At 56.8% G+C, this 17,316-nt stretch overlaps 5 protein-coding genes across 5 annotated transcripts; 2 read left to right on the top strand and 3 right to left on the bottom strand.

The window, feature by feature from the left end:
- Positions 1 to 103: 103 nt before the first annotated feature.
- ISF_00071 (wlm) lies at positions 104 to 1,483 on the bottom strand (the record flags this gene model as incomplete). Its single annotated transcript, XM_018843678.1, has 1 exon — positions 104 to 1,483. One exon carries the CDS (start codon positions 1,481 to 1,483, stop codon positions 104 to 106), a length of 1,380 nt encoding a protein of 459 aa, XP_018708128.1.
- Positions 1,484 to 2,138: 655 nt separating this feature from the next.
- ISF_00070 (sulfate permease II) lies at positions 2,139 to 4,640 on the bottom strand (the record flags this gene model as incomplete). The annotated part of the gene is made up of 1 exon (XM_018843677.1): positions 2,139 to 4,640. One exon carries the CDS (start codon positions 4,638 to 4,640, stop codon positions 2,139 to 2,141), a length of 2,502 nt encoding a protein of 833 aa, XP_018708127.1.
- Positions 4,641 to 8,193: 3,553 nt separating this feature from the next.
- ISF_00069 (Rab-GAP/TBC domain protein) lies at positions 8,194 to 9,829 on the top strand (the record flags this gene model as incomplete). The annotated part of the gene is made up of 3 exons (XM_018843676.1): positions 8,194 to 8,760; positions 8,835 to 9,628; positions 9,706 to 9,829. The coding sequence occupies 3 exons, from the start codon at positions 8,194 to 8,196 to the stop codon at positions 9,827 to 9,829; spliced, it is 1,485 nt and encodes a 494-aa protein (XP_018708126.1).
- Positions 9,830 to 10,481: 652 nt separating this feature from the next.
- On the bottom strand, positions 10,482 to 12,020 carry ISF_00068 (Hly-III related protein; the record flags this gene model as incomplete). Its single annotated transcript, XM_018843675.1, has 1 exon — positions 10,482 to 12,020. The coding sequence occupies one exon, from the start codon at positions 12,018 to 12,020 to the stop codon at positions 10,482 to 10,484; it is 1,539 nt and encodes a 512-aa protein (XP_018708125.1).
- A 923-nt stretch (positions 12,021 to 12,943) lies between these two features.
- On the top strand, positions 12,944 to 13,722 carry ISF_00067 (THO complex, subunit 5; the record flags this gene model as incomplete). Its single annotated transcript, XM_018843674.1, has 3 exons — positions 12,944 to 13,287; positions 13,384 to 13,627; positions 13,681 to 13,722. 3 exons carry the CDS (start codon positions 12,944 to 12,946, stop codon positions 13,720 to 13,722), a joined length of 630 nt encoding a protein of 209 aa, XP_018708124.1.
- Positions 13,723 to 17,316: the final 3,594 nt, after the last annotated feature.

The raw sequence follows: 17,316 nt of genomic DNA, 5'->3' as shown, positions 1-17,316 counted from the left end.
TAAAACGCCCGTCTATGCTAGTAGCTCGGACCGCAGCCGCTATCACGTACATCAATCCTTCATAAGATCTTCATTAGTCATTGCGCATCGTATCCTGCTCCCCTCACGGCCTCCGTCCGCCACAGAGCCCGCAGATGCCGCAGTCCCCCGCGTTGACGTACCCCGTGCCCGCGCACGACGCGCTCTCGCACGACCACGCTCCACGCACCGCGTCCGGCCGGAGCACATGCGCGCACGCCGCGCACCGGAGCGCCTCCTTGCCGCCGACATTGTCCAGCGAGCATAGAGGGCACCGACCGTCCGACGGCGACGTCGTCATGGTCGTTGTGACTGCCTCCCGTTCCGTCTTGGTAGTGGGGAGCCGATGGATGGTGATGGCCGGCCGTCTTGCGGCAGTCGCTGGTGGTGCTCGTCGTGACGGCGGCGCCGTCCTCGTCTGCCGTGGCGGAACCGCGTCCCGGATATGTGGGATGTCGTGTAGCCGTAGCGGCCGCGGCGGCGTTGCATCACGTAGCCCGCTTGACACGGTGGCGCTGTTGGCCTCGTCGCTCGGCTCGTCCTTTATTCGCGGCCGCGGTCGTCCTGCGTCGTCGCGCTCCGCCTTGACCGTCGTCGTCGTCGTCGTCGTCGTCGTCGTCGGCGGCGGCGGCGGCGGGTGCGGGTGCGTGGTGAGCAGCACCCGCCGCAGCTCGTCACGCTCACTCCTCCTCGCCGCGCCCTGGTCTTCCTCGCCCTCCTCCTCGTCACCGCACACCTTGACCATGGCTCGTCCGTCCCCGTCCGTGATCCTCTTTCCGTCCCAATCCACCGCCTCCGTCACATCCTCCTCCTCCTCTTCGTAGTCGCTCCCACTCTCCTCCTCGACCTTTTGCTTGTCGAAGCGCGCCAGGGCCGCCGCCGCCCTCAACTCCCTTCCCCTCGCGCTGCCCGCCACGCGCGGCCGCGCGACCACCCTCCTCCCGCCCTCCAACCTCGTCTTCTGCTGCTCGTCCGCGCCCAGCGCCGTCCCCGCCGTGCCGAACCTCTTCGCAATCCGCCTGTCCCTCCGCTCCCTCCACGACAGCTCCGGTCCCGCCCCACGCTTCCGCCGTCGTCGGGAGCGGTACGTGCCGCCGCAGAGGTGCTCCGGCAGCGGCTCCTCCTCAACCTTGACCGCGTCCCGCTCCCACGCCGCCGCGTCGAGGGCCACGCCGCGACCCCAGATGCCCTCGCCCGTGTAGCCGCGCGCCCAGAGCGCCGTCATCTGCGCGGCGTAGGCGTCGCGGACCGCCCAGAAGGCGCGCGAGTGGTTCATCTGCGCGCAGTGCGCGAGCTCGTGCATCATGACCATCTGGACGTAGCGGAAGGGCAGCCAGCGGCGGGGGGCGCGCGCGGAGCGCAGAACCAGCTGCACGACCTCGCCGGCGTTGAAGTTGCGCCCAACGAACTCGCGGTTCGGCTCGTGCTCCTCCAGCGTGACGACGGAGATGTGGTGCTCCTTCATGATCGGGACTGTGTCTTGTCAGTAGACGAACGGAAGGGAAGGGGAGGGGCGGGGGGACGGACGGCATTGGGCGGCGATGCGCTCGAGAAAGTCTTGGGCGGTGGCGGAGTCGGGGCCCGGTAGGGGCTTGATGAAGACGATGTTGGGGTTAGGCTGTGTGCGTCACGCGTTGAGACGCTGGATGCCCACCGGCATGGTGACAACGTGGCCGGCAGTGGCCGAGACGCTCGTCTGCAACGGCAATTAAGAATCGGCAAGCTGTGTTTGCGGCAGGGCCTCGTTACCTCCTAAAGCACGGCTGAGTCGGAATCGGAAAAGTTTTTTTTATTTTATTTCAGTCTTGTCGGTGGCGTTGATGAGTTGCAACCGACGAAGCGTGAATGGACGCGAAAATCGGTTTCGCGAAATCACGTGATTTTAATGACCCTTGCCACATTCACACTTCAAGTTGAACTTTAAATCTCAAGATAGCAGATGACGTAGATGGACTTGCGTATTGAGTAGAAAAGTCTATTGAAAAAACGCATCATCTATCTTATCCGGTGTGAGAAGGATATGCCCAAAATGATCCATCTACAGTAAAACAGCCCAACGCTCCTATGCATGCAGATATGCTCGCTAAAATCAGAAAATGCTAAAGAAGGAAAACTCAAAACTAAGATCCTCCTGTCATGGTTCCGGCGCGAAACTCTTCTCTTGCCTCGACGTTGGAAATGGCGCTCTGAACAGCGCTCGTCAGGTCAATGTGGAAGAGCGGTCTGTCCAGGCCGCTAACGACGGCCCCCTTGCGGCGCTGGCGAAGCGTGGCGGCCAAATTGGGCTTCTCGTCATCACGGCCCGTAGATATAGGCTCGTCCGAGTCGTATATACCCAGATCACCCGCCTTGCCCATCTCCTCATCGGGAGCTTGGTTGTGGCGCAGGGCTAGGGCCAGGTCACGCTCGTGTGCGCTCTCCTCGGCGACAGCAGCGGCAGAGTCTTTGCCGCCAATCTCCGCGACACTGAAGATTGAGCGCCAGCGGTGAGGGACTCCGTCTGAGGGGGCCGTGGGCACGCCAAATCCGCCGGCAATGAGGGCACGCTTGGTCCAGCGGTTGTTAATGCAGGCGATGTGCCAGTCAACCACCTTGGGGGCCGTGTACTTGTCAAGCTGATTGCGCACGTCAATCAGACGCTGGACTGAAGTAATATCGACATTGTTAACGGAGCTGAAGTCGAGAATGATGGCCTTGAGATTCGGCATTCGATCCTTGTCGGTTTCTCTACTCTTGGCCGTCTTGCGGGGTCCGGGGTTGTTCCATGGTCGGTCGCCTTTGCGTTCAAACATCTCAGGGCTGGTGCGTTGTGTTTGGGACTTGATGTAATCGATGAGATACTCCAGGGAGTGGTTGGCGTTGGGGTAGTTGAAGCCCTCGGAGAAGCGGTAGATGAAGACGCCAGGATAGGGATTCTCAAGCTCCACCTCGGGGTTAGAGCCATCGCCGTGGTCCAGAGGCAAGAAGACGTTGCGAGATGAGTTCTCCAGCGTCTCGGTGAATGTGCCATACTCGCCAACAAGCTGCTTGTCGTCGGCACCAATGACATGATCGCCGAGGACGGAGTGGACGCGGACCTTGCCCATAAACCGGCCTTGCGCCTTAAGAATGCGGAAGAGAAGAATGGCCGCAGAGAGACAGACGGTGGCGTACAAGCCTTCTTCAATGTGAACAAACACACTAACAAATACACCGATAAAAAAGACAAAGACCTCGAGGGGAGAGACTCGCCAAAACTGGTAGACCGTGTTGGGAGGTGTAATGAGGTCGCCGACGGCGTGGATGATGACGGCAGCAAGAGATGCGCTCGGGATATAGAAGAAGACTGAGGTGAGAAGATATGTAGCAATTAAGACTACGAGACCAGTGATAATGCCAGCTGCTGGTGTGCGGACCCCAGCTTTGGAGTTGACAGCAGTACGACTGAAGGAACCAGTGGAAGGGTAGCCGCCGAGAAAGGGTCCGAGAATATTGGTCATGCCGATGGCAACCATTTCCTGAGAAGGGTCTATGGTGTAGTTGTTAACACGACCAAAAGACTTGGAAATGGCAATGTGCTCGACGAGCATGACAATGACAGTGGCGGGCAAGTGCGTAGCAAACTTGGAAATGAGAGCGCTGTCTAAGTGAGGAGGGCCGACATTTTGAAAGCCTTTCGGAACGACGCCCAGGACACTGAAGGCCGGGTGCTCACGACGGTTTCGGTTGACGAGCCATGAGATCATGGTGTAGAGCAAGATAGCAAAGACGGTTCTCATGGTGTTTGCAAAGAAGATGATACGCTTCTTGTTGGGCCAGCGCTCGGCGGCGCGGGTCAGGATAAATCGGATGAGGTAGAGTAGGAAGAGCGCGGTGAGACCTAGAGCAGCGTCGAGCTTGACATGAGGAAGGTTCTTGAGAGTGTTGATGATGACCTTGTACGGAGCGTCTCTGTTGGAGAAGCCATGAAGGCCGAGAAGAGCGGGCAGCTGGCTGACAGCGATGGTGATGGCAGAGCCCGTCATGAATGCAGACAGGGAGGTAATGGAAATCAAGTCAACCAACCAACCCAGACGCAGAAGGCCCATACCCAAGACAATGCAACCTGCCACGATGGATAGGGCAGAGGCAATGACGTTTGCGGAATAGGGTAAGCCGGATGACTTGAAATCTGCCACGACGGTGCCGACAACGGTAGAAAGAACGGCGACAGGACCGATGGATATATCTTTCGAAGTACCGAAGATCCAGTAGATGATGACACCCATAAAGGACGAGTAGAGACCGAATTGGGGCTCGAGGTTGGCCAACAGGGCATAGGCCATGCCTTGGGGAACGAGGACAGCGCCAATGGTGATGCCCGCGACAAGATCGCCAGCCAGCCACTGTAAGTTGTAGTGTGTTATCCAAGAGAGAAACGGGAAGAGAGACTTGATATAGGCGGCCGTCTCCTGGCGGGTAGGAACCTGTTCATGAATCCACTCTAAGGTAGTGGGAGGGCCTTCAAAGAAGGAATCGCTGGTTTGGGCGGACATGACAGACTCGCCTCGAGTGACGGCATCGCGGCCGCGGTCGGGGTCCTCCACTTGGATGCCAAGCCCCTTGGTAAGGCCATGGCCGATCCTGCTGGAGATGCGCGGCATGGCCGTGACTTGTGGGAAAAATCTTTGGCGGAGCGGAAAGAGGATGAGGATGAAGAGTGAGGGAGCAGAAGAGGAGGAGAGGGGGATATATCGTGGAATGCGAAATTGGAGTTACACAATCATCTCGGTGTTGAAAAATGACAGCGCGGAGAAAGAATCTGAGACAAGGCCAGCTCGTACCAGCTGAGCAGAGGTTCCAACAGCCTCTTCGGTCCGCGGAGGAGGGTGGGCGTACAAGGCGCTTCGGCGCGGCGGGAGAGATGTGACTTGACTTGGGTTTGACGAGCAAGACAGTAAAAAAGGTAGGGCTGGGAGACCACGGAGGCACGCCGCCGACGTAGGTAGGTAGGATAGATGCTATTTAGCGGGCGGCGCCGTTTGGTGTTGTGGCTTGGCCGGGTGAGGAATGGCGAGCCGGGTCGCAGGAGTGTTTGTGTACGCCCCGACGAGCCACGAGACACGACGACAACCAAGGTCGAGGGTCGAAGGGTTCACGACTTTTCTAAAAATGTCAGACACGGCTGGTCGGCGTGGGGTCAGCAGGGCGCTGACGCGGGGGGACAAGTGACGAGTGACCGCCAGCGAACAATGGCAGGGATAAATTAGGCAATTCGTTGGGAGAGACAGAAAAGGAGGCGTCTGGGGAGGATGCGGTGGATGCTGCTGGGAATCTGTGCGGTGCTCGGGCTAGGTGAAGTCCGGCGAGAGATGAGATTTTGTTTGGGCTCGGCGGACGGAATCGCGAGGTGGCGGCGTTTGGAGGAGTTGTTGGCGATGTTGAATTTGTTCGGATGGGCAAGTCGGATGGATGACTACCTTGGTCAAGTGCCGACAGAATGGAATGCCATGGTGATTTCATTCTCCGCCCCGACGAGCCTTTTTTGCTCGCTCCGTCACCCTTTGTTCCTTGTTCGTTATGGTGGCTCTGCTGGATGGCCGGAGACGTCGTGCAATCACGACATCAGCATGGCGTTGAGGACGCTCCACATGGGACATGTCGCCATCGGCCCCTAACCTGGAGAAGCAAAGAACGATCCGAGATTCCACAAGATACAGTGGGCAGTGGACATCTGGATGTTTTCGACTGGTTTGGGCGAGATGTAGAAAGCACGTGATGATGAGGGATGGTTTGTTGGCAGTAGGATGTACAAGGTACCTCGAGGTTGTGGGAATTGACCATTCGAGGCCACTGTACGTACGTAGGGACCCGCGCACTGCCGACTAATTTCCAGGCCTATTCCGGCGCTTCCAGGTCTTCTTAGTACGATGCTTGTTGATTCAACGCTTCTTATTTTCTGCTGACAAACAAACAGTCGACTGCCTTCCTTTTCATCGTCGTGGCTTCACCATTGCCCGCCGACGATCCGAGTCCCTCATCGCCCATTACCACTGCATTTTTCTCTGGCTTTACCCATCGACCTTGGCCGCCCGCAGACGTCACATCTAGATCCCTCGACACCCCAATCCTACCCCAGCCCAGCACACCGAAGCCGGACACTGCACCTCGCATCTCGACTGGCAATCTCGCCAATTGACCCGCCGCATCAGTCTAATCCACCGTGCTGTGATAACCATGGCATCTCCATGCCGTCTTGGCCGGCACGCCACCCGGCCCTACGCACGCACGGCCAAACTCTATCTCCGCTGCCCACAGGTGCCGCTCCGGCACCGATGTGCCGTCCAGATGTCTTGCTACCACATTCACCCAGCCCTTAGCAACTTGGCAGACGATTGCTCGCGTTTGTCAGAGTTATACAGCCGCGGCCTTGCCGCTCCATTGGCCAAACTTCGCGTCGTTGTTAGACTTGTCTTGCAATTCACAGCTGATTGGGGATACCAGCTACCTGTCAACCGAAGAGTGGCTTTTTGCAGCCTACTTCGTCTTTATGGCATCGCGTTGGCCGTATCATCATCGTTGAAGCCCAAGGGCGTAGGTGCGAAGCAGGTCCGTTTTTAACAAGAAGCTCATCAAGAGCCGCCCACGCCCATGCGAATTCGTGGATACCGGCTTTTCGACTACACACGTATGTCTCCCAGGTATCTGCTTGTGACACCAGTTCGAACAATGCCAGGAAACTCGTCTAACGCGATATTTGATAAAATGAAAAAAAAATGACGTCTTTTTCAGGTTATGGCTAGCTATACGGACTTGCACGCACCGCGGTTTACCTTGTGGTCGATATCCTTCTTGTTCATGACTGGCAGCAGTCTCCGGCAAGCACAGCGACCTTCCCATCGCCTCGCTCCATGCAATACCGTGTAAGTGAATTGTTTTTTGAACGAGAATCTCGTGCGGAAACATGCCCATGACATAATTACCAAGTGATCATATGGCACATACAGTCTTGGCAGGCGCATTCTTGGTCACCTCCCAGGTCCATCTGCTACGGACTCTTGTGACACTCACAGCTCACCACAGTCCGGCATACCAAGCCCGGCCATTGCCCATATGCTTTCGACTGGATCCGGTGCAAGAACCCTCGGCTGAACAGAAATACTACCGCACCGGCGCAGGCAACGAGCTGGAGTGCCCGTGGGTCACGGCCTGGAGCACGCTGAACAATGCAGTCCCTCGCCACTGTCTTGGCAAGCACGTCATTCGAAAATGCTGTGATAAGAGCTATACTGCATGTAAGATGCCCCCGAGATATCGGAGCCGAGCTGTCGGGCAATTGTCCGCGGCACAACTACGCTACGGTGGCCCTGGCCAGGTCGCGGCCTCGCACAAGGCTGCCCAACGCGCAGTCCTGACTTTCTAACACTACGTCAGCGACACTTGGCATGCCATACCACGCCACCTTGCCGAGCGGATATGCAACTGTGAAGAAAAAAAAATGATGTAGCTATGTAACGAATTGCCGAGGTGGCTCTGACTGCGACTTGACAGACGCTCTAGCTTGTTTACCTACTGCCCCCTAAAGCAGTACTCTGATCTCCGAGGAATAGGTCAATATTAAACCTGTGGGTGTTCACTGCTCGATACCTTCATTTGGACAGCCAAAAGTACTCCGTGATGTAGATTTGACCCAGATGTGATCGCACGAAGCAATGCCTGCCACGCCCTGACCCCAACAAACGTTTCAAGGAGAGCGAAGTGCTCTCTGGAAACAACTTAGAAAACATGGAAAACCCGTTACTTGGTATTATTCTCTTATTTGCTTGCTTGGTATTGGAACACGTGCCTGCCCTATAATCTTGTGGTGCGGATTTTGGAGCAGTCGACGCGCATCACAATGCCAATGCAGATTAAATAGATAGCTTGATTGGATATCAAACAATTGTAATCACTAAAATTACCCAAAGAAAACCCAATTCGCAATTAAGGCATTCAACTACGCTCTTGCTGTGCGCGAGGCTGGCTCAGCCTCGTCTCCGCCCACAACCCCAACCTCCCCACTGGCCGCCACCACTCTACGCCTCTACGCGGTTCTCAACGGCACCATACAAACACTCGATGTACATCTGAACTCGAATCCCTCGAACCTCGCCCTCTGATCCTCCCTCTACGGGCCCCCAATTCAGGCCGCAGCCGCCGCTGCCCACGATCCCCATCATGACCACCAGTCCCTCGCGCGAGGGCGCGTCACCAGCCGCCATCGCCACGCCCTCGCTTCCTCCTCCGCAGCACAACTCCCTCCTCCATACCGACCTCCAGCCGCCGCCCTCGCCGCGTACACACCGCGCCCTCCGCCGTCTGCAGTCCGCGCATACCCTCGGCGCCAAGGCCGCGAGCCAGGGCGGCTCCCTCATCTCGCCGCACTACCGCGACGCGCTGCACCGCAACGCCTCGCCCGTGCGCGCCGCCGCGACGACGACGACGACCACCCCTCCGCTCCCTGCAGCGGCGGCGGCTGTGGTCCCTGCTGCGCCGGCTCAACAGCAGCAGCAGAGGCACCGCGGACGCGCCAACAGCGATGCCATCTCGCCGATGATGCACCAGATGAACGCGGTCGGCGCGGCGCGACGCAGCGGCGTCAGCAAGCCCGTCTTCTCGCACGGCCACCTCTCGCTGCAGCAAATCATCCGCGAGGGCCCCAACGACGGCGACTTCATCGGGGCTCTGGAGAGCGCGCGGTGGAAGGTCGTCGACGAGGGCGTCAAGAGTGCCGAGGACGGCATGGTAAGGTTCCCTTTTCTTCCTTCGTTCCCCGAGGCGATGAAGTCGGGAAGAAGACTGACGAAATTACGTGACAGTCCACGCTACGCATCTACGTCTGGCTCGTGCTGCTCGACGCCCCCATCATGCCCACCGACGACTACCTGGCCCTCATCCACCGCGGCGCGTCCCCCGCGTACGCCAAGATCCGCAACGACACGTTCCGCACGCTCACGACGGACCCGCTGTTCCGCCGGCGCGTCAGCGAGGCGAGCCTGATCCGGCTGCTCAACGCCGTCGCGTGGCGCCTGCACGACGCCCGAGAGGAGGAGCGGGTCGCCGGCGGCTTCGACACCGCCCTCAGCCGCCCCGGCAGCAGAAGCGGGCGTTCATCGTCCCGACCGCCGCCGCAGCGGGGCGCGTCCACCACGCGGGAGTCGCTCACCGGCGCGGCCGGCAGCGCCTCCGGCGCCTCGCGCTCCGGCGCGCCGGAACCCGGCACCTACGTGCAGGGCATGAACGTGCTGGCCGCGCCGTTCCTGTACGCCGCGCGCAGCGAGGGCGAGGCGTTCGCCGCGTTCCACGCGCTGCTGACGCGCGAGGTGCCCGCGTACATCCGCGGCGCCATGACCGGCGTGCACCGCGGGCTCGCGCTCGTCGACCGCGTGCTCGCCGTGGTCGACCCGCGCCTCGCCATGCACCTGGCCGCCAAGGGGCTGGCCGCCGAGATCTACGCGTTCCCCTCGGTGCTCACCCTCTGCGCGTGCACGCCGCCGCTGCCGGAGGTGCTGAAGCTCTGGGACTTCTTGTTCGCGTACGGGCCGCACCTCAACATTCTCTGCATCGTCGCGCAGCTCACCATCATGCGCGCCCAGATCCTCCAGTCGCCAAGGTATGTGTAGCAAAAAAAAAAAAAAAGGCCTTGTCGCTTGGCCCTAGGTGTGGTGTGCTAATCGTGTCTTTTTGTAGCCCGAATAAAGTCTTGCGGTCGTTTCCGCCGCTCAATGCCGACCTTATCAAGAGTGTCACCATCGGCATCATCAAGCAGATCCCCGACGACGTCTATGCAGACATCGTCGTCCACGCGCAGTAGCGTCCCTCGTTACCCCTCCTTGTTTCTTCATCTAACGCATTGTACTCGACGACGGAGTTTTGATGATTTTCTAAAGTTTAGCTGTTTACTTGGCCAACTCTTGCAACGCTGTTACGAATTTACGGTTTCTTTGTCTTCATGTGGTTCTTGGAATGGCTGGCACTGTATTAGAACGGATGTATGTTTACTATAACACGGGTTGCATTTGTTATTGCACTAGGATACATGGAGATGGGCTTGAGCAAAGGAGAAATGCCACGTATTTGATTTATGAAAGTTGATTGTATTGACATGTGAAAACTCATCTACTATCCACGCGCTCGTCCGTAAACGTGCGCAGTGTGCTCATCTACTGGATAATGTATGTATGAGAAGCGAATGTGAAGATGCAAAAATACCAAAAAATGTCCCAAACGCCAATGTATGTGATGCAAGTAAATGTATGCAGCATGCTCATGCAGCCCACCCTCCATACGCCGATGGCCAGTCTGACACGCGTGCCGGGTCGGGCGACTTCCATCGTCAATCGTATATCCATCAGTGTAAATAACCCACATCCGTCATGTCCTCCATGTCCAATACCATACACGTATATAGATGCGCCCCCTGCGACCCCGACTTATCCCGTATGCTGCAGATACAGGAACGTGGTCTAGTAGGCAGGGCAGCCGCTGACTGCGCGGCTGAAGGCGTTGGCAAAGAACTGCTGCATCGCCGTGTAGTGGAAGATGATGCCGCCGAGCACCGCCGCGTGCCACAGATTGTGGCTGCCGCCGATGTAATCGAACATGCCGGGGTACCAGCACTCTGGGATCTTGCTCGCGTACACGACGGCGCCGCCAAAGTACACGAGGACGGACTTGAGGATGGGCGAGTAAAAGTCAATGACAAACTCGGAGCCGTGCGTGTAGAGAAGCTGCAGGATGGGCATGAAGCCCGTCAGGGCTAGGCCGACGAAGAAGGCGACGCGCGCCCACGACATGTCCGGTCCGTTAAACCGGGGGTGCCAGGGCAGGATGACGCCGCCGACACCGAGGAAGGCCGTCAGCAGCATGTAGGTCCAGCGGCTGATGGGGTCGCAGTAGAAGGCCGTGTACTCGGTCGTCATGATGGACGCGGCGATGAGCAGGGAGATGCCGGTGTAGTCGACGCAGGCAAAGATGGAGATTGCGTTGACGTCGGCGACCGAGTTCATCGTGTGCCAGATGACGGAGCACACGAGCGTGAGGCAGGCCATGATGAAGAAGACGGCGGCCACGAAGACGTCGCTCTTGGTGCTGAGGGAGAAGTTGGCGCTGGTCGGGTAGAAGTAAAAGGCGACGGCAAGCACCAGCACGAGGCCCAGAGCGTGGGACCAGATGTTGATGAACTCGTTGGAGATGTTGAAGATGGAGCACACGCACTCGAGCTTCGTCTCGGTAAAGCGATAGCCCTTGTGGATGTGCGGGTTGTTGCGCCAGGGGATGGGCAGCTCATGGTACGCCAGGAGTCGTCTTTCCTTTGCCAGGAGGATGGCCTGCTGGATGTGTTCCTCTAGAGACAGGGCGGCACGCTTGGCGCGCTCAAAACCCTCGTCCATGACCTCTCTGGCGCGTTCGATGCTTTCCGTGGCGACACGGCGACCCTCGTCCATGAAGGCCTCGGCGGCCGTGGCGGCGTTGGCGAAGCTCTGCTCGCGCAGCTTGTGTGCGCGCTCCTCGAACTCGGTCAGCATGCCTTCAAGAAGATCGATGCCGACGCAGGCCTTTTCATGGAGCGACTCGGTCGCCGCCAGCGTCTCCTGGTACCGGGTCTCCAGCGTCTCAATCATGACGTGCAGGCGGCGGCGTCCGGCGCCTATGACCTCTTCCGAGGCCTGCGAGCAGCGGGTGCGGACGGCCTGCAGGGTGGAGAAGGCGCGGGAGAAGTTGTAGTCGCGGCTCATGTCGCCGTAGCGCTCGATGAACTCGAGGCGGCGCTCCAGCTCGGAGAGGAAGAGGTCGACCTTGAGCAGCAGGCTTTCCTCGGTGTCCATGATTTGGCCGACGATGGACTTGCGGCGCGGGAGGAAGAAGGAGTGTCGGCGGCGGTTGAGGGTCGGCTGGTCGCTGGATGGTGTGTCGGCGCCCGAGGCCGTCGCTGAGGAGAAGGCGTCGTCGGTGTTGCTCGGCCTGCCGGAGCAAGTCGGTGTCAAAGCCGTGACGGACGGCATGGTGTTGAGTGGCCGAGCGGGTGGTGGGTTGGGGCTACGTTTAACTCATGAGGTGGAGGGGGACGGGTTCGGGCGATGCGAATTGTTAAAGAAAGGGCTTTGCAAGAGAGGAGGCGCAGGCGAAATATTTTCGGATCGAGGTCGAATGGGATTCGGCACGGGCAGTTTGGCCGCTGCGGCAATTGGTTGGGTGAAGAGAGAAAATGGGGGGGACCCCTGCGGTTGGACGGATGCCACTTCTCAACAAAGACGCCGGGTGAGTGGAGAAGGAGGGCGATGCAAGGCGATTTTGCCCAGGGAAATGCGGGTTTTGCTAGATGCGGCGAATCTGATAATTGCGGAATATGTTTCGATAGAGAGCGGAAGAAGGAAAAGAAGTCAGAAAAGACGGAAATGGCGCAAGGTCGAGGGCAGGGGGAAGAATTATTGAACGCAGGCCGGAAATTGTCGTGACGTGCGAACCTTGGCGGCGATCCCCCGTTTGTCAGACGGACAGCGGACGGTCAGTTCCTACGAGTGGTAAGTGGTGGTCTGGTCTGGGTAGAAGAGGTGATGAAGGCAATGAGTGAGCCAGAAATGTCTACTTAAATGTCACCGAGGCGATGCTTACTATCCGTACTATTAGGAGGTAAACTAATTGCCGCACCTTAATAATAATAAAGAGTCAAGCTCAACCTTGTGATGGAATGGCAAAGGAGCGCTGAAATTGCGGGCGGCGTAGCGCCGAGTGCCACATCACTAGCGTGCTGTGGCTGGCACCAGTGTGGCTTGTGTCAGATTCCGAAGTTGTCCCAGCCCAACTGTGGTAAATAGCTGGTTTTAATGCCTGCGCGCAACACCAGCGTCTCGCCCATCCAGACTGCGGCCGACGTCTCTAACAATCGATACAAGCCCTGCATCGACGCCCCGAAACTGCCGTCAAAATGACTGTCGATCAAATCGTCAGCGACCCTATCCTCGCCACCGTCCTGCAGATGTCGGACCAGGCACGTGGCCAGGGGCGCGACCTCCTGCGGCTCGTCGCCCAGCAGTCCGCCGCGGCGTCTCCCGAGAGCCGCGTCGAGATCTCCCGGCAGCAGAACCGCCTGCTCACGAGCCTCTCGCACCTGCGCGGCCTGCACCGCAATGCCTGCTTCGCGGCGCGCGACACCAAGACGCGCACCGCCGAGCGCCGCCACGACGTCGACCGCCTCCACCTGCAGCTGCAGAACCTCTACTACGAGCAGCGCCATCTCCAGGGCGAGATTGTTGCTTGCGAATCATACGAGTATGCTTGATCATATGCGGTTCTCTGACGAAGAGGGAGGGGGGGGGAGGCCGCATGAAAAGGGCTGTTTTGGACCGGGCTAATCCATGTCGATAGTCACAAGTACCAGCAGCTGCCGCTGATGCCGGTGGAAGAGTTTCTCGCGCAGAACCCGGACCGTGCCACGGATGATGAGAACGAGCTCATGTATGCGAGAATCGAACACGAACGAGCGGAGCGTGAGGGCCTGGAGCAGCGCCGACAAGAGCTGCTCAAGAGGAAGCAGAAGCTGATTGCCGAGAACACGCGCCGCAAGGAGGACCTGGCCAACCTAGATCAGAATTTGGAGAAGTTTATTGATGTGCGTTGGCATCACCGTTGGGTCTGCGTTGTGAAACTAACATTCGCATCTAGGCTGCCAAACCGATCTTGGAGCTCTTCGAAAAGGCCCCGTGAGGAAGCGACCAGAAACCCGACAAAGGACAAGAGATTTGTCCCATGTCAATGTCAGAGTCTCTATTACCGGCGCCACAACCACTTGGGAGATGATTTGATCGCAGGCCTCCCATCTCTAGGAGGCATGGCGCCTCAGTGTGCCCACGACGACAACTTGGCTAAGGGAGTTGAGCACCAAGCCACTCTGGGCTGTACATCTTTTACAAGGCTTAGTCTGCGACCGAAATGGCACGCGAGCGAATGATTTCGCTTTGCCTGCTGTGTTGGATATAGGGGACAGCACAGCCTCTTCTCGTTCGACTGTCGATGCAGGTCAATGCACGGCGTGCTCTGACAAGCGGCAGCGAAACACATAGAATATTTTGGGTATGGCGCCCAGGAGTCTGGGGATGCTGAAACGGTGACGGATTTCGGGGCCGAGGACAAAAATGACGATGGAAGGCGCAGCAGCTGTGATATTGGGCCAGGCGCAGTCCCAGAGCGTACGCAAGGCCAAGCTGTGCATTTTGCACTATACCCTGCCTCTTATGAGCTCAGGTCTAGCCGTCTATTCGAGAGGTATAATTTTGACATGAATAGAGTGACATCTGTTTACCAAGGCGCGCCCTTTATTTTCTTTCTTTTTTTCGTTTATTCGAGTGAAACATGATGCTTGTAACTGCTGCCAGCGATCAGTCTTGCTGGGCTGCCTCTCAAATCTGACGCTTCAGCATGGGGGCGCCCCGCGCGCGGTAGTTGATTGACGAGCCCGCCGAGCTGCTGCGCACACGTGGGGAGGCATCTAATCTCCCGAGTCGACTGGGGGGGAAGGCGTGTCGAGCATGGCGAGAAGACGCTATCGCTTCTCCGTTTTCTGTACAACTCGCCTGTTGTCTGTGAACAAGAAGCCCGGGGGGGGTGGCTGGAGAACCGGCATCGAATCGGTGGGCCTCGTGGCGGCATATAGCTTAACCATTGATGCCTTTTTTTTTTTTGCCTCCCCCATGAGAATGAAGCTGGGCTGGTTATTTGGTGTCTCTGTGCACGATGGAGGGGCGTGTGCGTTGGCTAGCCTTTGCGTGTGGTTTTCCAGCCTCTTGATTTGCAGATGATGGCTACCCATGACGTTATCTCGAGCCCATGTGCTCTTCCTAGGTCTTGAACTACGTTGAACGACGTAGTAGACTCTGTAATTACATGATAAGTGTATCCAAGTAAGCTGGCGAAAATCCCCAGGAATTGTGAGGGATGGACAAGATACCAGATTTGTCGTGTATATACGTAAGCCTCTCCGCCAAACGAGAAATCTCGCAAGATCAGCCCACTTGCACGGCAGTCAGCTTCTTGTTTCGAGCAAGATTTGCCCACTCCCCTCTCTCCTCCCACAGGAGAAACAGATATAAGGACCGGGACCCCTGGTTTGGGTGACTCCCCGATCGGGATAAGACCTCACTTACTATTATGGAGCGGCGAGAATCTGGCCACTAAGAAGAGGACCCCAGAAAACGTTGTCGGCATAGTTGGCTGGCGCAGGGCTGGGCCAGGTCCTGGGGCTGTGATACTTGCCTGCAATGTAACTTTTTTCCCGTTGCCTCTTACACAGGGGGGTTGCTTGTCATGCTTTACGATTGGCGATGAGTTGCGATCTAGTTAGTGTGTTGGTTGGCTGATGGATATGTCGAGGTTGAAGATGTCAAAAATCTCTATCAAAGTGCTTTCCATCCTATTGATTTAGGCCTTCATTATCCGTAGAAGTTGGTTTGTGCTGAAACAATTTCTTCAAGTGCCACCCCCCCCCTTTGCTGCGCCTTCTCAACTGGCACAGTCTGGATGTAATAGGAACGCGAAGCCTTGGCACAGACAGCTTTTTTTTCTACCACTATAAGATTAAGTTGGCGGCATATTTCTCATCGAACCAACTAACTAGTTGGCGTATTTCGGGGCCGCGTGTACTTTTGTGGCAGTGCCCTTTACTTGCTCCATGATGGCTTTTGTCCTGCAACATAACAGCGCCTTGAAAGGTCATCAGGAGAGCCAAAATATGGAATAGGGGAAATAGCCATAGGGCTGCCTTTTTTTTTCTTTTTGAAATATTTTTATTTGTAATTTCTTTCGGCCGGAAATATTCGACGCGCGTCTCTGATCGCATTACTGACAGGCAGAGCAGCATCTCAGGGATATTCCGTTTCGACGACTTCTCACGAGACATTTATCCTGTTGCGGCTTGGATGTACACGACGCATCTCGGATCGTACTGCTCGGGTGGCTCTTCGCCAAGAGAGCAGAAAGGTAGTGTCGTGCGAGCAGGCGAGCAGAATTGAAAGGCCATCAATATATGCCCTGCCCAAGTTGACGGCATCACTCTACTCAAACATGCATGGGATAGGCGAGACTGATGAGCCCATTCTACTATAGTTGATCTTTTATGGCTGTAGCTTACACTGGCGTGCCTGTTGGTCGACTTACACCGACTGCAGCCTCCGCCATTCCAGCCATCTACCTCTTTTACCACCATTCTTCACCTTTGTAAAATTGAGGCCGATATAGACATTTTACAGTTCAACGCTAGAATAGGTACCCGGGCCATGTCGGTATGCATACCCGAGCGTGGGCAGTGGAGAGGTACATGGTCGTCAGGTACATCATCTTCTACCGCCACAGCCCACTTCCAGCCGCTAACCTGGCTATCTACCTCGCAGGTTTCGTTCTTTGCCTTGCCATTATCACCCTCTGGTCCCCGTGAAAGAGGCATTCCCACTTGCGCCTCCAAATCCGCCTTGTACTCCTCTTTACCAGCCTTGTAATTCGCTGCAACTTACACCTAGAATTACTTGCACCCGCTTTCTCCAAGAACCCGGCCCCAAAGCCTGGCCTAGTCTTCCGATGGCTTGTGTTTTCCTCCTTTCCTCTCCGTGATCCGGCGACATGTGCTTCCCACTTCTTCACTTCAACTGCCAAGCCCATTATAATAGTCTCGTCATCGTGCCTTTGAGGCGCCTGGAGCTTGTAGATACACCCCCTCCCTCCCTCCCACTTCTCTGCCACTTTCCAGCTGTCATCGCTCAAGCTACATCCCGTCATCTGACTCCTCTACAGAGAGCGAAAAAAGAAGACGTCTTCGATAATTCACCGCCATTCTTCTCCTGCGGTTCATTATTAGAGACTATTAGAAATTTCATACTAGCAGCTTTCTATGGCGTGTGCCGGCAAATCGCCTTCTCCATGAGGCTCTTTATCTCCCCCCTGCTTCCTACACTCCTTCATTTCGAGCTTCCCACACCGCGTTCCCACTTGGCCGATTCAAACTTCCCAAATCCGCATGTCTTAGCTAGTTAGCTAGTGCTTCAATTGCTGTACAATTACGCAGCTTGTGGTGGCTGACCTGTAGGGACAACCGAACGGTGATGATTTCGCGAGGTGGTGATCCCTTCTCTAGACTGCAGAGTCATGAAGCTGAGAGTAAAGAATTTTCTTTCTATTATACATGGAGGACGATTCATTAAAAAGTACTATACTTTTATTTATAAATTTATAAAGTCCAAACTTATAGGAGAAAGGTTGTAGGAGGTACTTGCCAATGGTAGCAGCCCCCCCCCCCTTCACTTCACTCAAGGT

This window comes from Cordyceps fumosorosea, assembly GCF_001636725.1.
Source record: "Cordyceps fumosorosea ARSEF 2679 chromosome Unknown scaffold_1, whole genome shotgun sequence".
In the NCBI taxonomy this organism is placed as follows: Eukaryota; Fungi; Ascomycota; class Sordariomycetes; order Hypocreales; family Cordycipitaceae; genus Cordyceps; species Cordyceps fumosorosea.
This window is presented reverse-complemented; position numbering and strand designations above follow the sequence as displayed.